The 24925-nt window shown below is 33.1% G+C and overlaps 2 protein-coding genes across 2 annotated transcripts in view; one reads left to right on the top strand and one right to left on the bottom strand.

Annotated features, from left to right (window-relative positions):
* The window catches only part of GlnRS (Glutaminyl-tRNA synthetase), a 32657-nt gene extending 13992 nt beyond the window's left edge, over nt 1-18665 (top strand). Inside the window, exons 7-17 of the mRNA XM_090177565.1 lie at nt 1469-1655; nt 3791-4109; nt 4354-4446; nt 5606-5743; nt 5822-5909; nt 6423-6508; nt 6790-6955; nt 7325-7545; nt 14765-14831; nt 18301-18426; nt 18567-18665. Coding sequence (XP_090033691.1) covers nt 1469-1655; nt 3791-4109; nt 4354-4446; nt 5606-5743; nt 5822-5909; nt 6423-6508; nt 6790-6955; nt 7325-7545; nt 14765-14831; nt 18301-18426; nt 18567-18617 — 1542 coding nt within the window. The 3' untranslated portion in view covers nt 18618-18665. The remainder of the gene's footprint in view (nt 1-1468; nt 1656-3790; nt 4110-4353; nt 4447-5605; nt 5744-5821; nt 5910-6422; nt 6509-6789; nt 6956-7324; nt 7546-14764; nt 14832-18300; nt 18427-18566) is intronic.
* koko (cyclin Q) lies at nt 18624-23096 on the bottom strand. The gene is made up of 6 exons (XM_090177566.1): nt 22959-23096; nt 21339-21436; nt 20483-20568; nt 19964-20096; nt 18819-19046; nt 18624-18759 (listed from the first exon to the last, which is right to left on the bottom strand). Exons 1-6 carry the CDS (start codon nt 23020-23022, stop codon nt 18673-18675), a joined length of 696 nt encoding a protein of 231 aa, XP_090033692.1. The 5' UTR covers nt 23023-23096; the 3' UTR covers nt 18624-18672.
* Between the last annotated feature and the right edge of the window lie 1829 nt (nt 23097-24925).

The following is a 24925-nucleotide window of genomic DNA, read 5'->3' as shown; positions in this document are numbered from 1 at the left end:
AATTTCATTTCTGCGGAGAGGGTAGAAGCGGGGTTGATTATTAAACATTACCTGGGGAAAACTTGTCTGTTTTATGAGAAATTACTAAGCATGTGCGAATATTTATTTTGGGTTTTCGGGTCGAGTATCGGGTATTAAAAATTTTGCTTTTCGAGTATCGAGTCGAGTATCTAAATTTTATCGGGTTTTTGAGTATTTAGGCTTAGATTAAAAAAGGGGTTTCGAGTACTCGAGTAACCTCGGGTACTTGAGTAACTTCGAGTACTCGAATAATTATGCTTAGCTAAAAATTATGGTTCGAGTATTCAGTTCTAAATTTTATTAGGAAAAAACAAAGTTAACTTTCAAAACTGGTGAATTAACACTGAGTCATATTTAAAGCTTTTAAATATACTACACTACTGAGCCTAACTTTCCAAACTAAAATTAAACCACCTACAAAAGGTTCGTGACTAGTGATTAACAAGCTACCAAAAAGTAATGGGAGGTGAGGGAACTTTAAGTTATGGTTAGGCTTTTAATTTCAGTTTCATTTTGTACCTTTACTTGCTTTTAAAACAATATCCAATCAGGAAGAACCTAAGAATTTATTCTGACTCTTCGACCAATTAGAGGGTTTAAGGCCAAGCCAAAAAGATGGTTTTTTTTTGGGAAAAAATCCGTAAAACGTAACAGGTTTTTTTTTTTCGAATATCCCGCCGAAAACTCGCAGGTAGGGCCTTTGCAAAAATTGGCCTATCGGGTACCCGAAAATCTCAGACTATGCTTTGAGTTTAGACCCGAAACTTTTTCGTTTTTTTTTAATAACAATTTTCGGGTATCGAGTCGAGTACCCGACTCGATACTCGATCGAGTACTCGATTAAAATCGGGTACTCGCACATGCTTAGAAATTACAGAATCCACTTATCTGTGAATACATAATTTACTACCACTTCTCTATTGGTGGATTACCATTTAGTAATCATAGTAGTTTTATTATTTATTGTTCTACACTTTATCATTGTAATTAGGTTCAAAATCTTTGAAGTTAAATGCTCGCAAGCCATGTTTTAATAGTGTCAATAATATTTAAATTTAAATTTGGATCATTCATAAATCTATTTCCAATATATTCCCCAAATAATTTCATGTTAATAGTTGTTGAAATGTGACTTCAACATCAGTAAAGCATGATGAATTAACCAAGCAATTATTAAAAAACATAAACTGATTACTAGAACATATTAAGGAACAAAGTAAACTAAATGGAGTGAATTATACAGTTAATTTAAAAAACCGTTATCGTTTAACTACTATATACAAATATTTTAATCTTCAACAATAGTTAAACTGAAAGTAACATATCAAAAAATCTGGCCAGATTTGTATAACAATAATGATAATAAAAATAATCACCTTGATAAATATACCCTAAGCAATATATATAGGTGAGCCATCGAGTGATAAACCTTTACATTTATGTTCAGGTTCGAACACGATTTCCTCCAGAACCTAATGGCATTCTGCATATTGGCCATGCCAAAGCAATCAACATAAATTTTGGTTATGCCGCTGCTTACGGTGGAGCTTGCGTTTTAAGGTATGATGATACCAATCCCGAGAAAGAAGAAGAAAGATTTTTTCTAGGAATTAAAGATATGGTGGAATGGCTAGGTTGGTATTTATTTTTTATTTATTCATATGAATCGAGCTTTCACCACAAATAGGAAGGCAGGGGAAAGCAAAAATTAGCACCTTTTTTCCCTTTTTTATAAAGCTTGCAGGAGACCCTTTCTGATATTAGTGTTCATTTATAAAAGACTATATAATGAAGTACTGAAATTAAAAGTAAAGTACACTAAGATAGTTTTATATATATATCATAGCTATTAATTAATTTAGCTATTTCGAGAGTCAACCACCATCTTTTATGTTTGGTGTAATCAATGCTGCAACTGACCTTACAAGTAAAAAGAAGTCAGTTTAAGATAGGGATGCACCGATGTATCGGTAACCGATATATCGGCTAATTTTTCAAATATCGGTATCGGCCAATATCGGCTTAAGCGAGGCCGATATTAGCCGATACTTCTGGTATTAGAAAAACATTTTCAGGAAAAACTTTAAAAAAAAGGCGATACTCAACTAACTAATTAATTATTCGCGTCCAAAACGGTCAGGAATCATAAGTGGTTTTTAGACTCCAAAAGCCATAGATAATATCATTTTTTAACAGGAGGTTACGAGAGTAAACAAAAAAGCATAATATTGTGATAGGTAACTTTGTTAATATCGGCCGATATATCGGCTATCCTAGGCCGATAAAATCGTCCGATATATCGGCCGATATTATCGGCCACGATTAGCCGATATATCGGCCGGCCGATATATCGGCTGTACCCATATCGGTGCATCCCTAGTTTAAGATCATATTTTATTGCCATCTCTTGAAAAGTTATATCATGTGTGCTTCTCTTAATTCTAGAGTGTAGCAATTGTAATACAAATGAGTATTGTCACCATAATCATACCAATTTGGGCCTGAGGAGGGAAATTAAAGCAATGCCACTAAAATTATGACCTTTTTGATCATGAATGAAGTGTGATAAATTTCTAATTTGTGTAATTTTTAACCCAAAAGGAGTGTCATTAAAAAGATTTTCCACCATTATTATACCAGCAATAGTTATAATGATTAAAGCTTATGCTCAACAATGACTTGGTGGTGGTTTTTTGAGTTAAGATATCGAACTTGCTTATTTTTGCGATCTAAATATGGTGAAGATTAATTTTGTGACGCCCAAAGATTTAATTATCTAAGCCTATAAAGCTCTGGTGCTCCTCGAACAGGCAGCTATGGCACTCATTCTTATTAACTGTTAAAACTAAAAGTAGAATTTTAGCAATTCCATTGTTTGTGCTTAGAAAAAAGCAAGTAATTCCAGCTAGTCATTGTAGTGGTTGCATTAGCTGTATTCAACCGTGGGAAAACATCTGGGAGGAGTTAACCCGGAGAGGATATGCGGCCCACTCCTCTGATGATGTGAGATAAGCAATGTGCTCCGAATTCAAACTTTTATTGGTCCTAATATTGAGTGTTATTTGAGAACTTAAAAGGCTCTACCAGCCACAATATAGGGATCCACCATGCCTCAAAGGGAAAAACATCAGCTCTCTTGCAGAACTTGCCTGAGGAATACAGGATAAATTAGCATCGCTCAAGGTTAGTGTTAAAAATATCCAGGATGGTTGAGCAGCCTGAATTAAAGGCATTAAAATTCTAACCTAGCTGATCATTATTACTATTATGTACCAGTTGCTGCATGACCCTTTGGACCAGCCCTAAGCTTCACCGCAATACTCACGTCTATTGTGTGCTAGAGCGATACAGTATGCTCACAGGGGCAAACGTGCTGAGCTAGACGAGACAGCGTAGTGCGAGAAGAGAGAGTGTAAAATGTTGCGCTGTCTCGTCTGGCTCAGCGCGTTTGCCCCTGCGAGTATACCGTATAGCTCCAACACACAACAGACACGAGCATTGCGGTGAAGCCTAGGGCTGGTCCAAGGGGCTGCGCAGCACCCGGTACATAATAATAATAATGATCAGCTAGGTTAGAATTTTAATGCCTTTAATCCAGGTGGCTCAACCATCCTGGATATTTTTCACACTAAAGTTGAGTGATGCTAATTTATCGTGTATTCCTCAGGCAAATTCTGCAAGAGAGCTGATGTTTTTCCCTTTGAGGCATGGTGGATCCTTTTAGAAAGGACCTGGTTAGTGAAAATTACCTTGATTTTTTTTTAATTAGGCTATAAACCTCATGCAATAACCCATTCGTCTGATTACTTTGATGATCTGTACAAGTTTGCCCAGTTACTTATTAAAAAGGGCTTGGCGTATGTTTGTCATCAACGCCAAGAAGAAATAAAAGGGTTTAATCCACCTCCATCACCTTGGAGGGATCGTCCTATTGATGAAAGTGTACAGCTTTTTGAAGACATGCGCAAGGGAAAAATCAATGAAGGTGAAGCCACTTTACGAATGAAAGTAACTTTAGAAGAAGGGAAACAGGACCCAGTTGCATATCGAATTCGATTTGTAGCCCATCATAGGACTGGAAATAAATGGTCAGAACCTAATTAAATTTCTGAAATTATTTTTTATATCTTTCTTTAACTTTTATCTAATAAATTAAGTATGAAATCTAATTTTGTTAAGCGAAGCATATTTAACTTGTAATTTCTTAAATCAGCACACCAAATAAACACCGATATTAGTTAAAATTTCCATTTTTGTATGTGTTTCCATGTTATTTAATATCAATTTTAAAATAGTATACTAACTTAAATTAGTTTTGTTTTGTACTTTCAGGTGTGTCTATCCAACTTACGACTTTACTCACTGCCTTTGTGATTCTTTGGAAAATATCACTCATTCTCTTTGTACTAAAGAATTTCAATCTAGGTAAGGTGCATATACTAGTTTGATCAGATAGTATTATTTCCAAAGAATGCATACGTAGCACATGTAAAAAGGGCTTTCAGTAAATATTTTTTTTTCTTAATTGGTACTAAATATTTCAACATCTATTTCTGTACTCCTTTTTCTTTTTGCTATACCTTCTAGACCAATCTTTGATAATTAATCTAGCCCAATTTCTTGGTGAACAGTAGTTTTATGTTCATTAAGTAGTTCCAATTTTATTCTGATCTAAGTACGAAAATTTTGTCTAGAACATTTCTAATTCTTAATCTTAATATCTTAATATTTTCTTCTGGTGATAATACCCAAGATTTCAGTCCAGAATTCTAATGTTGATTAGCTATTGACTGAAGTAACAAGTTATTATTTTTCTTATTTTGAAATAAATCCCAAGGTGTAACGATTTTTTTATTGAAAATTTTTTGAACATGTTATAGACCATGTTTTGGGTAAGCCAAAAGACACTTTAACTTTTGGGGATGAATTGTTCAGCTATACACATATATGTGTATAGCTGAACAATTCATCAGGATTTTTAGTGCTAGCAATATGACTGAGGTTCATTGCGAATGTAGGCAACACTATACTCTTGTTAGTGGCTGTCTTATGTGTGGTGGCAGAGTGATTAGCAGCTAGCACTTTTGCATTATATCAAATCTTCAAGAGTACCCCAGGTCTACCCCAATTTGTGGCACTTGAAGATTGAAGTTTAGATGAAATTTAAGGATTATGTACAAGGGTACATTTTTGCCTTTGATTTTCATAAAGATCTATAGAACCATTGTGAAGATAAAGTTTAGATGATTTTACGTAATTCACCCTAACAGTATCTCTTGAAGCAACTGATGCAGGATTGAGATATTAATAATTTTGTAGATAAAGGAGATAAATTTTATTATTGTTCAAGTCTCATAATTTTTATGGCTTAAACAAGTAAACTCTGATCTCTAGAAGAGTTTTATTTTTAATATATTTTCACGGTTTTCCTAGTTATCTGACCAATATTTTCTAAAATGCAAAAAAAACTTAAGGATTAAATTTGAAATACATTTCCATTTTCAATCAATTTTATCGAAAGTGCACTTGGAAATCACCCCTAATATCTGGTTTGAGTTACTAATTGAAATTTCTTACCTTCCAGACGATCATCCTACTATTGGCTGTGTAATTCATTAGATGTCTATTGTCCCGTACAATGGGAATATGGGCGACTTAACTTAAATTACACTGTTGTTTCAAAAAGAAAAATTGGAAAATTAATATCAGAAGGTATTGTCAGGTTGGTATTAAACTTTTTAACTCTGTTTTCTGTTTTCGTGCAAAAACTTACTGCTGATTCATTTTCCGCTGATTTTAGAGATTGGGATGATCCAAGACTTTATACGCTAACAGCGCTAAGAAGGAGAGGGTTTCCCTCAGATGGTATCAACAATTTTTGTGCTGGTGTACGTATATCTCATTTTCCTTATGCCTAAGAGGCTAAAATATTTAGTTTATTTTGTGATGTTCAACTTAACCCACAGTCTGATAAAGGTAAACAAGACATATTTTATTAGGAGTATCGTGTATGTAATTTAGGACATGTTTCTTAAAGGTGCCGCGATACTTCAATCTTTTAATTGTGCATTTTATGTATATAACTATAGTAAAACATTTCAAATGGGAGGGTGCTGATAGAAGTTTTGATGGAGTTTTCGAAATGTTAAAAACTCCCTAAAATTTTACACATTTGACCCTGATTTCCTTATTGATAATAATTATTTGGCTGTATGTAAAGCCTCCTTGAGTTAGGGTTGCTAAATTAGATTTGAACGTGAAATTTTTTAAATCAGTGTTTAAAAAAATGTTTGTGCCATAAATTGATTAAAGGGAATTATTTTAACTGTCGTATCATTTTAATATACTTTAATGTCGAGTAATGAAGTCCATATTAAAAGAATAAACCTTTTGTTTTACAGGTTGGCTTAACAGGTTCACAAAGTACAGTTGACCTCCAAATGCTAGAGTCCTATGTTCGTGATAGTTTGAATGTCTCTGCTCCCAGGTAAAAATCCAGTTGATCTAAAATCTAGTGGGACTGGAAAAATTTGCTGATAGCAATACTTAACATTCATACAATGTGTGCTACTTCAATAATTTTAATTTATTTTTAGTGTGGTTTTAATATTTTGCAATTTAAGAGTTGCATCTTTAATAAGTTAAATATGATCTAAATTTAGGTACAAAGAGATTGAGTCTTGCTTATTGTGAATTGTATCTAGGTCACGTGTTAAATCGACTCAATTATTCAGGATAAACTAAATTCGTTATTCTAAATATTTACAGAGCAATGGCTGTTCTTGAGCCTTTGAAAGTAGTTATAGACAACTTTCCAGGCTCTAGCAGCAACCTTGAGATTGATGTGCCTAACTTTCCTTCAGACCCCAGCAAAGGAAGCCACAAAGTGCCTTTTAGCTCTACAATATTTATTGAAAGAAGTGATTTTAGAGAGGTATGACAATCATTAATAATTTTTTCCTTTTTTTGGTGGATTCAGAATAAACCATTTCGAAGTAGAACAATTTAGAAAGGGTGCACTAACTATATTTTTATGCCATTTAGAGTATAATACCATTAATTTGAAAACAGAAAAGTTTCACAACTATCTTGTCAATTATTAATAAAAAATTCAAAATCTCTACTACATTAGTATATTTATAGGCGTACTAAAATTAAAAGGTTAAATTGTAATCCTCAAGTTATTGAACAGGACACATCAAATAACTAAAATTATCTTTACAGTGTCATGGAGGGGAATGTTTGTTTGCATATTTCAAGTGAGCTACAGTTAGTTATCTTCTATTTTATTTTTCTATATTAGGATGAAGAGAAAGGATATAGACGGTTGAACACCAAACAGTCTGTTGGCTTAAGACATGCTGGTTATGTGATATCATTTAAGAAATTAGTGAAGAATAATAACGGAGACATAACACAGATTCATGTAACATGCCAACGCAGTACAGAAACTGAAAAGCCAAAAGCATTCATTCACTGGGTTTCTCTTCCTTTAGTTTGTGAAGTTCGTCTTTATGAGAGATTGTAAGTTATAGTTTTTATTCTTTAATATGTATGTAATATATGTTACTACAAGTGTCCATATAATCGGAAAGCTAGCCTGAGTTACAAATTTTTTTGGAGTTGGTGAGATGTGTTGGAAAATAAGCTATGAAAGTACTGTTTAAGAATATAAATTCTTCTGATTAAGAGAACATTTGGTGTATAAATCGCCATCCACTAGTCTTTTGAATGTCAAAATTTTAGCAGTGGGAGAAGAACATTATACAGACGGTTCGCTAAAAAATTATTGAGAGCTAATAATTGAAATTTCATTTTTGCTAGGAATTTTATCTTTTCAGATCGCATGGCACACGCAGGGTGTGATATTAGATGAAACAAAACCATGTCATCAAGGTCATTCAAAAACTAACACGAGAACTGTTGGGTTTAGAGACCGTTCCATCGCAATGTTAGAAATAGTTATTACTTTGCATAGGAAAAGTACTTATGTCTAGCCCTGTTCTAAACTGAAACTATATTTATCTGTCGTCTGCTTATACTTTTTTTGTTTTTACTTTCACTTTCTCTTTTTGTGTTTTTAAGGTCAGTAGAGACCATACCTATTTTTTGTATATTAGATTTAACTATAATTAAATAGAGATTTATAAATAACAAACTGTCTTGCCAATTCAATATAGATAGATCTTACAATTGGTAGCAGAAAGCGTGGTTAATATGGAATAAATAAAATAGAAAAGATTTATTTGTGAATTGGCAGTGTTTGAGTTAGGCTTAGCTTAGTGAAAGTGCAGAATGGAAATGAACAAAACAGATTAAAGTTAAAAATGGAAAAACAGAATAATTCCTTGACATCCCTTGGAACATCATTTTCATTTAATAAATTAAATGATGAGAATTATGTAAACTGGAAGTTTAATATGAAAATGGCTCTGCTAGATTTTGGGCTATGGGGGATCATAGATGAAACAGATGAAGAACCAAATGAAGAAGCAGATTCTAAAGTAAAAGAGAGATATGAAACCAGAAAACAAAAAGCTCTATCAAAATTAGCTCTGGCAGTAGATGACCAGCATAAGAATTTAGTATCACAATATGAAACAGCCGTAGAAGTATGGAACGCACTTAAAGACCTTTATGAACCAAAGTCACGAGCACGAATAGCTTCATTACGATTGAATTTTCTGAGTCTGAAATATAATGTACCTGAAAGCATGTCAGGATATCTTGGGAGAATCAGTGCTGCAGCGGAACAATTGGAATTAGCAGGACGTATTTTAGCTCCAGACGAAATAGCATACCAGATGATTTGTAAATTACCCGCCCAATATGAGAACACGATTCAAAGAGCTTATCAACTAAATGATGAAGAGTTTACTCCAGATAAAGTCAAAAACCTCCTTATAGCCGAATATGAAAGACAGAAACTAGTACACCAAGAGGAAGAAAGAACAGATATGAAGACTGGACTTATGTCCATTCAACCCAATCAGAATAATCAACAGAAAAATAGAGGTGCACAACAAAAGCGTGGAAATTTCAAAGGCTATCAAGGGAATCAGAATACTAGTCAAAGTTTTGAATGCTATAGATGTGGAAAAACTGGTCATATAGCAAGAAATTGTCATGCAAATATTCAAACTGGAGGCCGCACTGTAAATCAGAAAGGAAATAGATCAAATTATCCGAGCAATCAAAGGTCAGCTAATCAAACTAGAAACAGTTATGCAAGCAGTAGCAGCGATTGGGATAATGGAAATTCATATGGAAATGCATATTTAGCTACTACAATGATTTCAACATCGGATAAAGATTCTTGGATTTTTGATTGTGGTGCTACACACCATTTTTGTCATAGAAGAGACTGGTTCGTTGAATATCAGGAAATAGAAGTACCCATTGATATTGCTCAAGGTGAAGCAAAAGCTTTTGGAACTGGGGTCGTAAATATGGTGGTAAAAACACCTTATGGAGATAATCTCATTCATTTGACAGATGTATTCTATGTTCCGCAGTATAATAGAAATTTATTATCAGCCAGAAGATTTGATAATAAAGGATGTAAGATTATAATAGTTAATGGCTCGATTAAAGTATACGGTGTGAACAAGACGTTGGTTTTATCTTCCACCTTAACCGGAAACAATCTTTATGTTGTTGATGCATACATTCCAAGTAGAGAAGAACCCAGGAAGGAACTCTCAGTGAAGGGTGGATGTAACACGAGTCTAACAATTGATACAGCAAGATGGCACCAAAGATTAGGACATCCTTCAATCAAACGGATGAAGGAATTGCAGAGAAAAGATATGGCTCACGGATTACCAGAATTTAAAGGAGAAATTGACCACTGCATACCATGTAAAGTAGCAAAAGCAACAAAGGCCGCCTCAAAATCTATACCTGATATATCTACAAAACAACCATTAGAACTTGTCCACAGTGACGTTTGGGGACCTTCACCTGTTATATCTCAAGGTGGGTCACGATATTTTATCAGTTTCATAGACGATTATACTAGAAAGGCAATAGTTTATATTATGAAGAATAAAAGCGAAGCATATGATAAATATAAAGAATATAAGGCTATGTCAGAAAGACAAACTGGTTTGAAACTCAAGAAAATACGCACAGATAATGGCTTAGAATACTGTGCAAATTATTTCAAGGAAGGTTGTAAAAAGGACGGAGTTGTGTGTCAAAGGACGAACACATATAGTCCTCAAATGAACGGCATTGCAGAGCGATATAATCGAACAGTATTAGAAGGAATTAGAGCAATGCTTGAAGATGCAAGACTACCGCATTATATGTGGGGAGAAGTATTATATACAGTAGTGTATTTATCAAACAGATTACCTCATTCGAAACTACCAAATATCACACCAGAAGGGAGATGGAGAAACACGTCACCTTCATTACGACATCTTAAGCGATATGGATGCGTAGCTTACGCATTTGTACCACAACCTCACCGTAATAAATTTGAGAAGAGAGCGAAGATTGGTATCATGGTAGGCTATGCTATGAATACTAAAGGATATCGCATATGGTTTCCAGCAGAAGGAAAAGTTCTAGAAACCAAACATGTTTCTTTCGACGAGAGCAAGTTAGGTATTAAAATACTTAAAGAAACCAGAGAAGAAACATATGAGCCAGTGAAGCAAATATGGTCAGAAGATAATGAAGACGAATCGTCAGATGATGATAAATCGCAAGAGTCGGACAACTCATCGGACGATGAGAATACTGATGAAGGAGATGAAGTAGGAGCACAACCAGAGCCACCACCTCCACAACCCATAATACCCCGTTGGAGACGAGAAGAAATACTCAGAAAAAAGGGTGATCGAATTGACGTTTATCACTATGATAACATTACAAATCAGAAAATCAGATCAGAACCTGAAATGAAGCGATACTTAGCAGATAGAGGAGAACAATACAACCCCAAAGAATTTACTTTCAAATCTACTGGAAATGTTGAAGCCCGATGTGTAGTAATACCTTCAACATACGACGAAGCAATTGGAAGTCCAAATAGTGAAAAATGGCAAGAAGCCATGACAACAGAGATTAATATCATTCAAGATAGAGAAGTGTTTGAGATTGTTCCAAAACCAATTAATAAGAAGATAATTGGAGCAAAATGGGTGTACGATCTTAAGAAGAATTCTAACGGAGAAATCAATAGATACAAAGCCAGACTAGTTGCCCAAGGTTTTTCTCAAGTTCCTGAAAGAGACTTTAATCAGACTTATTCTCCAGTCGTAAATTTTACCCTGATCAGAGCATGTATAATGATATTTATTGCATGTCTCGGATGGCTACACTCCCACATGGACGTGAAGTGTGCATATTTATATGGATCATTAGAAGAAGAACTTTATTTAAGACAGCCAGCTGGATATATTCAAAAGGGAAAAGAAGATTATGTGTGGAAGCTAAAGAAGGCTCTTTACGGATTAAAGCAGAGTGGAAAGCAGTGGTATTCTGAATTAGATAATCAGTTACTTCAGCTTGGATATAAAAGACTTTTTGGATGCAACTGTATCTACAGATTTGGATTGACTGGACTATTGATAGTGTATGTTGATGACATAATTGTACTTGCATCAAATACACACGTTATGAAGAAATTAAAGACACAACTACAAGCAACATTCGAAATGACTGATTTAGGAGAATTAAGTTACTTTTTGGGGATTGAATTTGAATTTCCCTCAAAAGGACAAGTATATATTCATCAAAATAGCTACGTGAAGAAATTACAGGAAACATTCAAGATCAAAACTGAGAAGAAAAGGGAGACACCATTACCCGTTGGGATATCATTGTCAAATAGAGACTGTACACCAGAACCGAATAATAATTACCCATACAGACAACTCATTGGTAGTTTATTGTATTTATCGCAGCGTACTAGACCAGATATAGCATTTGTAGTAGCAAGTTTAGCACGTTATTCGTCAAATCCTGGTCAGAAACATTGGAATTACTTATTACAAGTGTTGGAGTACGTGTGTCAGACCAGCCATTACGGTCTTCATTATCATGGATTCAGCAAAGTTGATCTCAGTGTGTTTACCGATGCATCATGGGGATCGGATTTAGACGATAGAAAATCTACTAGCGGTTTTGTGATTAATATCTGTGACAGTCCAATAAGCTGGAGAAGTGTGAAACAGCAGAACATTGCCCTATCATCAATGGAATCTGAGTACATTGCCTTAGCCGAATCATCAAAAGAGATTGCATGGTTAACTAGTATTGTTAAAGAACTGTTAGAATTAGCCAAATTAGAAGAAACTTTTGGACAGCCGATTGTTTATTGTGATAACCAAGCGGCAATACAATTTTCTGAAAATAAGATAGAAAATAATAGATCGCGGCATATTCAGATGAAATATCACTATGTACGAGAGTGTATTGACAACAACTTATTCAAACTTAGTTATGTAAATACCAATGAAAATATGGCAGATATTTTTACTAAAATTCTTCCTAAGAGAAAACATAGTGAATTTTGTATGATGTTAAAGTTAACAAAATAAAAAAAAAAAGGGGGAATAAGTTGATATATATGTATATTTGTATATTAATTTTACCTATGTCAAAGTAAGGGGGAGTTTGTTAGAAATAGTTATTACTTTGCATAGGAAAAGTACTTATGTCTAGCCCTGTTCTAAACTGAAACTATATTTATCTGTCGTCTGCTTATACTTTTTTTGTTTTTACTTTCACTTTCTCTTTTTGTGTTTTTAAGGTCAGTAGAGACCATACCTATTTTTTGTATATTAGATTTAACTATAATTAAATAGAGATTTATAAATAACAAACTGTCTTGCCAATTCAATATAGATAGATCTTACACGCAATTTATCTCCAAGCAGCACTAAACCGATGTAAATTAGCCATAGGAAGCTAAGAAAATGAACACCAAAAACATGGTCCTAAATAATGTGCAATGATTATCAACATAAAATTTTATTTTACTTAAGCTCATATTAACAACCATTAACAAATTAACAATTATAATCAGCTAGGCTAATACCCAAGGCCCCACCTTAGTCGGTTAAAATAAATTTTTATATAAAATGGAACTGACCATCCAAACCTAATGGTTTTCAAGATGCACTTTGGATGACCTTGAAGACATGGTTCAAGATCAACCAATTTTTAATAGCATAAAATGTTTCCAAATTGAAATAGGCCTTTCTATTAAGTAACATTAGCTTTCTTGTATAGATGTATCGGGTGCGTCACTCCTGACGTAGAAGTGACGTTTCACTATGATAGCCAATAGACGCTAGCATAAAATGTCTTATTCACTTGTGAAAAAAGTTCCACGCGTGTCTTGATATTTTAGCGTTAATGGGCACGAGAGCCTTTTATGCTAAAATATTAAAGAGTGTGTGGAACATGTTAACAAGTTGAACAAGACATGAATTAAAATATGAGTCGCCCTTTTTATAAATAATTAACATTCAAAACTGAACTGAACATCTCATAATGAAAGCGATACATTAAAACAAGTTTGGCAAGCGTAATGACTTTATAGAAAGGCTTATTGTCCTGAAAACATTGATGCTGTATCACAAGTACTTTCTAAATTAATTGTTAACACCTTAGTATGATCTCTTGGACCTTGTTAATTTTAGTATTTATTTTGGCTTCCTATTGGCCAATTTACACCGGTTCAGAGCCACTTGAACATAAATTGCTATTTCGCACGCCTTTCTAATTGAAACAGGAGTCTCTAAACGGTTGTCGAGATAGTTCTTTTTAATAACCTAGTTTTGTTCCATCTATTGACCCGCTGCCCGTGCTATGCGATCTGAAAATATAAAATTCCCAGGAAAAATGTTTTATATTATTTGCTCTGGAAGGTTTTTTGGTGCCAGGAGTGAGGTACACAAGGCACCAAACTACAGGCAAGCCCTTCCCTCAATGTTTTGACTTCTTAAGAGTATTTTTTCAAAAATAATCTAAATAATTTAAAAAAATTCTTTGTGGAGATTAAATTTAAAACATTTTTTATTTGGAAAATATTAACATTATTCAGTTTCTATTTTCTGTTGGAGACAATTGAATAAAAAATAACTATGGTTTTATTAGTTAAACAAAACTAGCTGACCCTGCCATGTAGGAGTAACAAACACAGCACCCCACACAAGGAGAACGCAACCCGTCAGAAGTCGTGCATTTTCTTGTGTACATTTTTCATTGGTTAGAAAGGGAAGGGAAAAATTAGGAAATTGTCTTCCAACTTTCGGTAAAACGTAAAGGCTTGTTCAATGAAATTTGTACACAACACTGTGTTAGCTGCCACATTATGACAAAATACCTTTTTTACATAATTCCATAGAAAAAATTAGTTGTAGCACTGCCTTCTAGAATACAATCCTATTAAAAAGTATGTGTGAGCACCACCAAAATACCTATGGTTAATCCCATAAAATATTTCTATTAGTTTCTCAGCTAAAATATTTAATATTTTATCAGTTTATAAACTGGTTTATTTAAAATTGTTTTTAATTTTTACACTTATTATAAACCTACAATAAGCTTAAATCTGTAATATATTATTATCAAATGGTGTGTTTCCAAATTTGAAATGACGTATCTTGGGTAAACAGCCTTATTTACCTGCTTTTTTTTACTCTAACATTTTCACATGTAAGAGCCATCAATTTAAATAATTCATTTCTTGAAAAAATTGTCTATTATTATCATTTATTAGATTTAAGCATCCAAATCCCGAAGACACAAATGAAGTTCCAGAAGGTTTTCTTAGTGACTGCAACAAGGTTAGTAATTATTTCTATAATTGACTTACTTTTTTAACTAAATAATTTTTTGAAGTGAAGATCGCAAGTCTAGCTAACAAATGAATAAGACATTTTTTTTGCTAAATTTAGCTAAGCCGTTACGGTTGCGGAGTGAATGGTAAGAACACTAGTAGCAAAACTGTCCACCCAAAAGTTGCATAACATTTAGGTTGACATTTAACTTTGACTTTAACATTATTGGCTGTAATCGAGCCACGTGCCCACGTTATTAACGAATTTGGCGCGAAAACGGCACAAGATCCAATATGGCGGCTGCTGTTCAGAATCCCCCAGCTTCGACCTTTTTCACTAGGAATTTTACGGTTTTGCGCGAGCATATTAATGAATTCTTTTACGCTTTTCCCTCGGAAAATATAGCTGCGTTCCTCACTCGGGGCACCAAAATGTAAGGGACTAAATTTCTACCACTGGGTATCCGTAAAATAAATAAATTCCACTAGAAATAATTAGCATTACTTTTAATATACTCGAACAAGAGATCCTATGCCCTTACCAAAAAATAAGTTGGCTAAAAACCACTTAGGACAACTTGTATTTCAACTTGGTTTTCAGTTTGTATTTGGGACAAATGCCTACTTAAAAATAACTTAAATCCTCTTTATTAATCAACTTATTTCCAACTAAACCAGAATCAACATTTACATTTAACTACTTAAAACCAACTTAAATCCTACTAGGGAAACATCTAAAAACCAACTTAAAAATATTATGTAATTTCCTGACTACTAAAACCCAACTAATTATAAACTTAGCAAAAGCAGCATTTTCCTACCAACTGAATAACAACTTATTACCCCTTTAATAGAAACTTGAAATATGCTGACAACTTGAGCCTCCTTAATACCAACTCAATATCAACTAATAATGTGTATACAAACTAAATACAAACTGAAATCCAACTTATTTTTTGGTAAGGGTGGTCTGAAGGTGATTCTACAAGGAGGGAGCACCTAACTACTCCGGGGGACTCCCCACTGCAACTGCCCACGTTCTGCCCCGTGCTACTCCTTTATATTAAGGTTATAGGGGGCGCTTTAGTCACTATTGGCTTGGCGCCAACTTTGGGCCTTACAACTTCAATAAACTAGTTAAATCTTGTTTCCATCAAAAATTTAGCATTAAAGAGTGACACTCCTTATTCCAAAAAAAAATTATTATATGAAACCTTGTCAGGAAAGAAAATTATTGTGAAAAGATGCTTCACAGCGTTCAAAGAGCTGCTTATGCCCAGATTACAAATTCCTCACTACGGGAAGCATTTATACAGAGTAGTCTTCCCAACGACAGCATTGCGGGACTCTGTATTTAGTTTTCATACCCTAATATTCCCTTGCTTTTGTCTGAAACAAGTAAATTGTTTGGGTATGCACAAAATATCTAAAACACCATTGGCACCGCACTGATTTCAAGTGTTATGAACCAATTTGAATAAGATTTACATTTTCAGATTGTTTGACTATCATCCAGAGACCATTTATTAAAAATTTAGTTAATCAAATTATGCAGTGTCCACTAAAAAACAATCCAAAGCTAATAATTGAAAATATTTTTTAGTAATTTCATGGATTGCATAGCCTAATATATCTTAACAGAGTAAAATGTTGATGCTGTACCCCAAGTACTTTCTAAATTATTAACACCGAAGCATGATTTCTTGGCCATTATTATCTGACCTTGTTTTTGTGTTTATTTTATTGGCTGCCTATTGATCAATTTACATTGGTTTCGAGACATTTGGACCTAAAATGCGATGGTGTGCACCTCTCTAATTGGAACAGAGATTTAAAACAGTTTGAGATTTTGAATGACCTTGAATTTTAAAGACTCCCTGTTTGTGCTATAGGATTTGAAAATATCAAATTCCTAGGAAAAATAGATTTTCAATTATAAGCTTCGGATAATTTTTTAGCGGACACCCTGCATAATAATCATAATGAATGATAATGTTACACTATCCATGTATGCTAGGGTATTGCAACATTACCGATTTTGATTTTAACTTAGTACATGCATTAAATTAAGTAGAAACTGTATTGTGGCAAATGGTTTCACTAACAAGGAGACTACCCGAGGTGTAACTCATCGATTTTGTTTAAATTCAGGGATTAAGTAGACCTTCACGTAACTTAAAAAACCCCAAAGGGAAAAAATGCGATGGGCTTAAGTTTTACCATGCCAACCGAAAACGTTTTTGACAACTAAAATATAATAAATAATAATAATAATAATAATCAGCTAGGCTAATACCCAAGGCACCACCTTAGGCCTAAGTCTTCAAGCGACTTTTGAAGCCTTTAATTCAGGTGGCCGGGTTATAATGCGTAGGAGGGTGGTGACAAGCCCTGCATGCCACGCGTTAGAAATTTGGGTTAATATTGAAATTTTTGTAAATATTTTAATTTGGGTAAGTATCTAAATTTTGGTAAACTTCTAATTTTGGGGTCATTCCACGACAAATTGACCAAATGTTTTGGAATTTTCCACCCTACCTTTTTAGACTTGGATAAAAATTAGTCATAAGGGTTATTCGGGGCGATAAAGCCGAATAAATTTGGGTAAAAATCTAAATTCAAATGGGTAAATTGGGTAAATTTACTATAAATATCTAAATTCAGGTAAATTGGGTAAATTCATATCAAATATCTAAAGTTGGGCAGATTGATCATGTACTCTAAATTTTGTAAATTCATATCTAATGTCTAAATTTGATAATATTTATCAGGTACTTTAAATTGGATGAAATTCTATCAGGTTATTTAATTCGAAAAGCTTTATTAAGTACATGTAAAATTTTTAATTTAGGGTAAATATCTAATTTAGACACTAGGTATGAATTTACCCAATTTACAGTACCTGATCAATCTACCCAAATTTAGACATCTAATATGAATTTACCCAATTTATCTGAATTTAGATATAGTAAATTTACCCAATTTCCCCATTTTAATTTAGATTTTTACCCAAATTTATTCAGCTTTATCGACCAGAATAACCCTAAGACTAATTTTTATCCAAATCTAAAAAGGTTGGGTGGAAAATTCCAAAACATTTGGTCGATTTGTCGTGGAATGACCCCAAATTTAGAAATTAACCAAAATTTAGATATTTACCTGAATTAAAATATTTATAGAAATTTGGGTTAATATTGAAATTTTTGTATTTACCCAAAATTAGCTATTTACCCAAATTTAACCACCTTTGCTTTAAAAGAAATCTATAAAATTTTGAATAACTTCATAAGAATCTTCGATTTGGCCATGTTAATAGCAAAACTGAAATTTTGGAAGTAAGTTTAATATTTGGAATTTCCTACTTCTAGAATACTTGGCAATGTGACTTTATTGCTTGATATCTTTCTCAATCAGCTAAAATCATTACTCTAATCATTGTGTGTAATTTCGGGTTCATTTACTCTTTTTCTCTTCAGGATTCTTTGACCATATTAAAGAAAGCTCTAGTTGATGGTTCGGTGAAAAATGCTAAAGTTTATGCTAAGTTTCAGTTTGAAAGGATTGGATTTTTCAGTGTTGATCCAGATTCAACCAAGGATAAAGTAAGCATATGGCCGTTTCAGTGGAATTTATTATTCATCATGTTATGGAATATCCCCATTGCTTTATTCATAATTTAAATTCTGTATATTGGATTATTACTGTGATGAAATTAAAATTTACGAAAATGTTTATTTTACAGATGGTTTTCAACAGGACTGTTACATTGAAAGAAGATGTTGGCAAAATATAATGTTTTTAGTGCCTTACAGTTAATTTAAATTTGGTACAATAAAAAATTTCATGATTCAAGTAGTTTCTTCTCCATCATACACTGACATGATAGCCTCCATGATTTCCCACATTTTATCTCTTGTCAAATCTTCACATAGGGTCTATTAGAAACGTTTATAGAATGTAGTTTTATGTTAAATTGACTTTTGTACAAACTTACTTCAAACCAACTTAAAACTGCTTCTTCACTGTATGGAACTTTCAAAGCATAGCATTGTAAAGCTGTATTAATTACTGCAATTGCAACATGCTGAGGTTTAAATTCTAGACAAACTGGATCGTGATAAAGATCACATAGTAATGACCAACACATTCTCATTAGTGGTATTCTTTCTAATATTTTTGGATCAAACCAATCATGGAGAGACTTCAAATAATGCAAGACATACTGAAATGAAAAAAAACTATTCAACAAAAATATCAACCTACATGTATGCTAAAATTTCAATTTATTAATTAGGTGTTATGTTGGAAGTGTAGAATTTCTTTAAATTGTCAACATGCAATTATTTACCAGCAAAATGCCCCATAACAATTATTACTTTCCCACTTTTTTCTTGGTATAATAAGAATATTTAACTGTAGAAGTTCCCCTTAATATGGAAATTAATAGCTAGACACTTTCACAATTTAATTAATTTTAATCTGCATAGAATGTAGGAATTACTTAATTTGTTTTTCCTGTCCTGTTATCTACAAACTTTGTATATTTAACCAGGACCCCTTGAAAATCAGCTTGCTGAAGGAAATATCCCTTAATAAAGACCATATTAAACAGGGTTGCCAGAAAAGTTTTTCTTGAAAAATCCACTGATCTAGGTTTTTGCAGGTAAAATGAATTTTTGTTCATGTTATTAAAAAAACTCGTTATTTTCATTATACCACTATGATGCCCACCCGCTTAAGGCATACTACAATAACAGTCTAATAAACACCCAAGATGATTAACAAGCACACAGTGGCTGAGTGAGACTGACTCTCTTAAAGCATTGTATAGCAAATGACGGCTTATGATTTATGAGTGCCAGAAATAAGCAAATAGTTATTGGCTTATTTCTGGCACTTGGCAAGATAATACTCAGAATACTGATTACTGACATTATAGCCTAAACTGTGTTTTCACTAATTACAAAGTCATTTTTGGCTAAGTATAGAAACATTTCTTAGTGTTTTTTTTAAAACAATGATAGCATAGCTAGGATTTGGGGGGGACATGATGGGAAAAAATCTTAGATGTTTCCTGGCTATGCCCCCGTATCAAAACTCAATCAAAATTCCTCAAACAATTGGTAAAATTTGGCTTACTTTGTGGGGATGGTCAACTGAAACTTTAAACTGAAGCATTCGGAGAAGTAATAGTTCACCTTGGACCAGAGCATCTCTTAAAGACCAATATTCTTCACCTAAGTCCAGTGGTTCAGAATTTGGATGGATCACCCTAATAAAAGACATCAATTATAAATATCATAAGTCAAAATTTAGGCCAGAGATTCCAACAGTAGACCGGTTTCGCCCATTTGGGGCTCATCAGTACTGTGTAGGAACTCTAGCTATCCTTGGAAATCTGTCGATATCAGTAAAACTAATAAAAATATAAATATTGCATGACAACTATTCTATGACATATTCCTGGTAGCCCATTCCTTTTAATATACATGCAAGTACTTAATGAATCAAGTATTCATGTTCAGCAGCTAAGAAAACTGCGCAACATTAAGCAGGTAGCTTTATTTATGGATGTCAGTTAATAAAATTAGATATGAATGCTCTAAAATTAGCAAAAATAACCACTAATAAAATTTACAGGTACTTTAAAAACCATACTTGTGATACACATTTACAACATCACGAATCTTTAAATGGTCTTCTTCTACTTTGCCAGCAAGGTACATGGAGGTTGCTGCAATAAGCTAAAACAGAAGGTAAAAAAATTAACAATTTACTTTTTTTCCATAAGGTAATTTCTACAACCAAAAGGTGATTTCAAAAAAGAACGATCGGTCACATGATTTGGTTACTTTCTGTTGTACGGTTAAGTATTCTTTACTAATTTTCAACATACGTGCAAAATCGTGCAAGCCACAATTTACTAATATATCAAAAGCCCAAAAATTATCTCTTCTGTACATGTATTTGTCGATATTATAATTCAGAATCACTTCTTGAATGGGAGAGAAGAATTTTTTTTTATCAGTTGGCCATCTTATTATTTTCTATTAAATTTAAGGGATTAAAAGATAATAATTTGAATGTATTTTTTTACATTTTTATTCAGATTTCTTGCTCATGATTTACAAACCCAAAATCTCAAATGTATTATTTTTAGTTCCTGGCAAAATGACCAATTCCAAAATTGTATCATGTAGTAGTATTTTCACTTGTAAAATTATTTTTGAAATCACTCCATTAACCTTTAACAAAAATATAAAAATTTTGGAAATTCCACTTTTTTGTAACAAAAATGTGACATTTAAAAAATTTTATTTGGGGAAGTTGAAACAAAAATAATACGTTTGGGTTTATTGTGTAGTCCATTGTGTCCAATTTCCCGGAGCTATTCTCTTAATAACCAATCAGTTTGCAGTGTATTAGCATGTATTTGTTTTTAGCTCATTTGAACCCATTTTCCATGCTTTCATATCAAATAAATATTATAATTAATAAAATTAATATAACTTACGTGTGGATCATAGTCTTCAACATTGCACTGTTCAAAAAACCTATGATAGAATACTGCTGCCGTAGCAATTGTTTGAGACTGAGCACCAAGTTTAGCACCTACATGAAAGTAAATAAATTTTAATAAATTTAAGCTACTAAGTCCTGAATGTTAATCTGTCATGTGCAAGTCTCTACTGAATCAATTTCAGATGGTAGTGATGGTTGGTCATGTAAATGAAGACCAGAGAAATGAATAATGCCACCAATTTATGTGACAACTTGACTTTATTACAATAGCTGATTATTTTTACCAACTGCATAACACCCTTATGGAACTGAATTATAGACTTAGGACAATCCCAATATTCTTATCAAAGATTGGCAAGGATTTCTTAGAAACGTTAGACCAGTAGATCTTCTTTTTAGAAGATGCGACATAAGTAAAGTATGCATATTGCAAGACATTTATATTATAATGTACGCTTAGCTGGTTTTGGAAAACTTTTTTTTAAATAATTTTGATAATTTATACATGATTTTATCATAACTTTAGGCTTTGAAGTAAACAAAAACATAAAATCGCAACAAGATTCAGATTTGTAGGTACAGCCAAAAAGATGAGAGCCACCCTTGGTGTGAAATGAGAATGACAGAACTTGAAATAAAAACAGCCAACGATTTAGGAGAAAACGAATCTTTAAGCAAATAATATTTTATTTAGCCTGGTAGGATTTTGGCCGTAGTACTGTCATTTAGATTTCTAGAATGATTTAAGAATTTCTTAAAATTAGTGGTTTTTTGAAATACTGAAGCAGATTCACAGATTTTCTAATTTTATATAGGGATTTCTTATCTGATTCTGTTATTTCTAATATTATGATTTTTATAGAACTTTAAAGCATGAAACATTGCACTATGGGTGATAGGGCTTCTTGATGAATATACTACTTGACATTAGTCTTAGAAGCCCTATAAACCTCGTTCATACCTAAATAAATGACTGACCCGATTACATAGTTCACACTAACACCACAAGGGGGTTAGGTGCTGTATATAACTTTCGGGAAACGACAGCAAGGAATCTCCTTCGCCAGCTAAGTTTTTCTCAAGTCCAATGCCTAATGAAAACTGAAAAGCGCTCATAAAGAAAGCTAACCCTTACTTTGGTGAAATAATTAAAAATTATTGAAATGGGACATAAAATAAACTATTCTTAACACTTCTTTCTTTACGAAGATTATTATTTTCAAATAAGATACGAAAAACTAATTTTCAGTGGTATTTATCACCATCAAAATAACCTGGTTATCATTTTGTATGGTATTTGGTCTATTTATAAGGTTTATAGTGCCTATAAGTAGTACTATTGAACAACGTTGAAGAGGTAAAAAAGACCAACAATGTTTGGGGAAACTAAAATATATGTATTTAATAAATCAAACCGATACGCTGTACTTGGGCCGATAGCCCTTCAAGGCAAAGTTCGAAGTTAGTAGTAATGATGCCAACAATGGCAGATGTATTACATTAGGTTACTTTTCAAAACGCGCTTTACCTTTTGTGGAGGGACTCTATAGTTTAAAAAAATACCCACTCAAAATTAAGTGCTGTAGTAATGCAGTGTGAAAATTAAACTTACCTCCCTCAAACAGAAGATGCATTATTTTGAAATGGTCATTCTCATTCGACTTTTTAGACATCATAAAACTAATAATCAAAACAACACAAGTCGTTTAATTTGGACTAGATAAGTATTAGGAATAAAATATGTATACAAATTATTTACTTAAAGGCAAGATACAAAATCCGATTTGTTACAACTTAAGCAGACACCAGTTAACAGAACTAGAAGCAGACTTGTAGTTTGAAAATTGGGCTAGAAATAAGTTTCTGAACAATACTTTACCAAAGTGCATTATTTTTTAGTAAAGGAAATTTGAGTGGTAACTTACTAATTTAAATATTGATAAAAATTAAAAGTTGTAGAATTTACTTTCATTTATCCTTATTGGTCGCTGGGGGTAAGGTTAGGATGTAATCTCGGATTTAGTTTAATCTATTTATGGTTTGTTGTTAGTACTCCTACACTCAAAATACGCCATTAAAATCCAAGTCTGTTAGAAAAATACCAAGTGTTTGTAAGGTAGGAAGAATGTAAATAAAATGTAGCAAAATAGGCTAAACTAAAAGTAACGTAAAAAACTACTTTCTGGTGGCCGAAACAATTTTAGATTCAAGAAAATCATCGAACCTTCTACATAAAAATTAGTAGTGTTCACCCCTATTCTTAAACCTTTTGCTATGCCAGAAAATACTTTATCTATGGAGTAGTATCGCTCTGTAGCTTTGGGCTATGGCCGCCATTTTTATCTATAGGAAAAAGCATGGGTGACGTCGACATACGTCACGCCGATATTACTCTATAGAAGTGGTTATGTAACCCTTCAGGTTCATCTTCCCCCGCATACTTATTTTTCATGTGTTGTTTACTTTTGACATTACATCTCTCCCCCCCCCCCGCACTCTTGATCATTTTGATACTATTTTAGCTATTTATTGCCGGTATTCTTGATTATTCCTAATAACATGAATGTATTCATTTCAACCATGAATATCGAACTGATTTAGGTAGTCTGACCCATAGAAATAGAAATTAGACTAGAAGCACGATTGGATTGGGCGGGGACGTACCAGCTAGAAGGCTGCCATCAGAGTGGAATCACGATAGTCGCGCCATCTCATAGACACAATTTAAACTAAATAAGTAAATATGGTCACGTGGAATAACATAAAACAGATCGTAGGCAACGTATTAAAAACTTTTTTTTTATTTATCTGACATTATATTACGTTATTTAAACAGCTTTAGGAAAATCATAAAAATCTCAAGAATCTACTATATCTACCCTTAAAGTCACACGTTAACTTTGCGCAATCATTGTAAGTCTGAAATACCACAAATCATCACAGTTTAACTAAATTTTAATTATTTCAGTGTGGTTTAAAATATGCCTACATGAGATTCCAAAATCTTGGTTTCAGTGTCTTTTAAACTATCATCAGTATTAGCATATGTAACATAATTACTCATAAGTATGCCACTGTACCTTTATTCCATTCAAAAATCTTCACTAACGGTTTGTTTCACTATGAACCAGTAAAAAGGTGGACTACGTTAGATTTTAACCTTTTTATTAATCCTAGTAATTTTGGAAGTCACCCTATTGGGTACTAACAAATTTATTTAAGCCAATGGAGAACCTCTAAATTGAGAAGGAATTTTTTGCGTTGGAATTTTAGTCAGCCCAATGAGCTTTATTGAAATTTATAAACTCGCTCGGTTTGTGCGGATGAAGTTAAATAATGAGTAGTTTAGAAAAATAAAAGGTTGGGGAAAATGACCAATACGGTTCAGTGATCACTTTCCAAAAATGAAACAAGTCGTCGAAGTGGGATATTCCACCAGCGTTATTAAAACCATGGATGTTCATTACTACATCCATGTTAAAACCCTTATCAATATCAAGCCTAGAAGAGTTAGGCCTAGGCTCAAAAGAATCTGCAAACTTTTCAAAGACTCCAACCTTGTAGATGCTCCTGAAAAGC

Source organism: Leiobunum rupestre, chromosome 6 (assembly GCF_980474605.1).
Source record: "Leiobunum rupestre chromosome 6, qqLeiRupe1.1.hap1, whole genome shotgun sequence".
Lineage (NCBI taxonomy): Eukaryota > Metazoa > Arthropoda > Arachnida > Opiliones > Sclerosomatidae > Leiobunum > Leiobunum rupestre.
The sequence above is the reverse complement of the archived record's forward strand: the minus strand, read 5'-3'. Positions and strand labels throughout refer to the sequence as shown.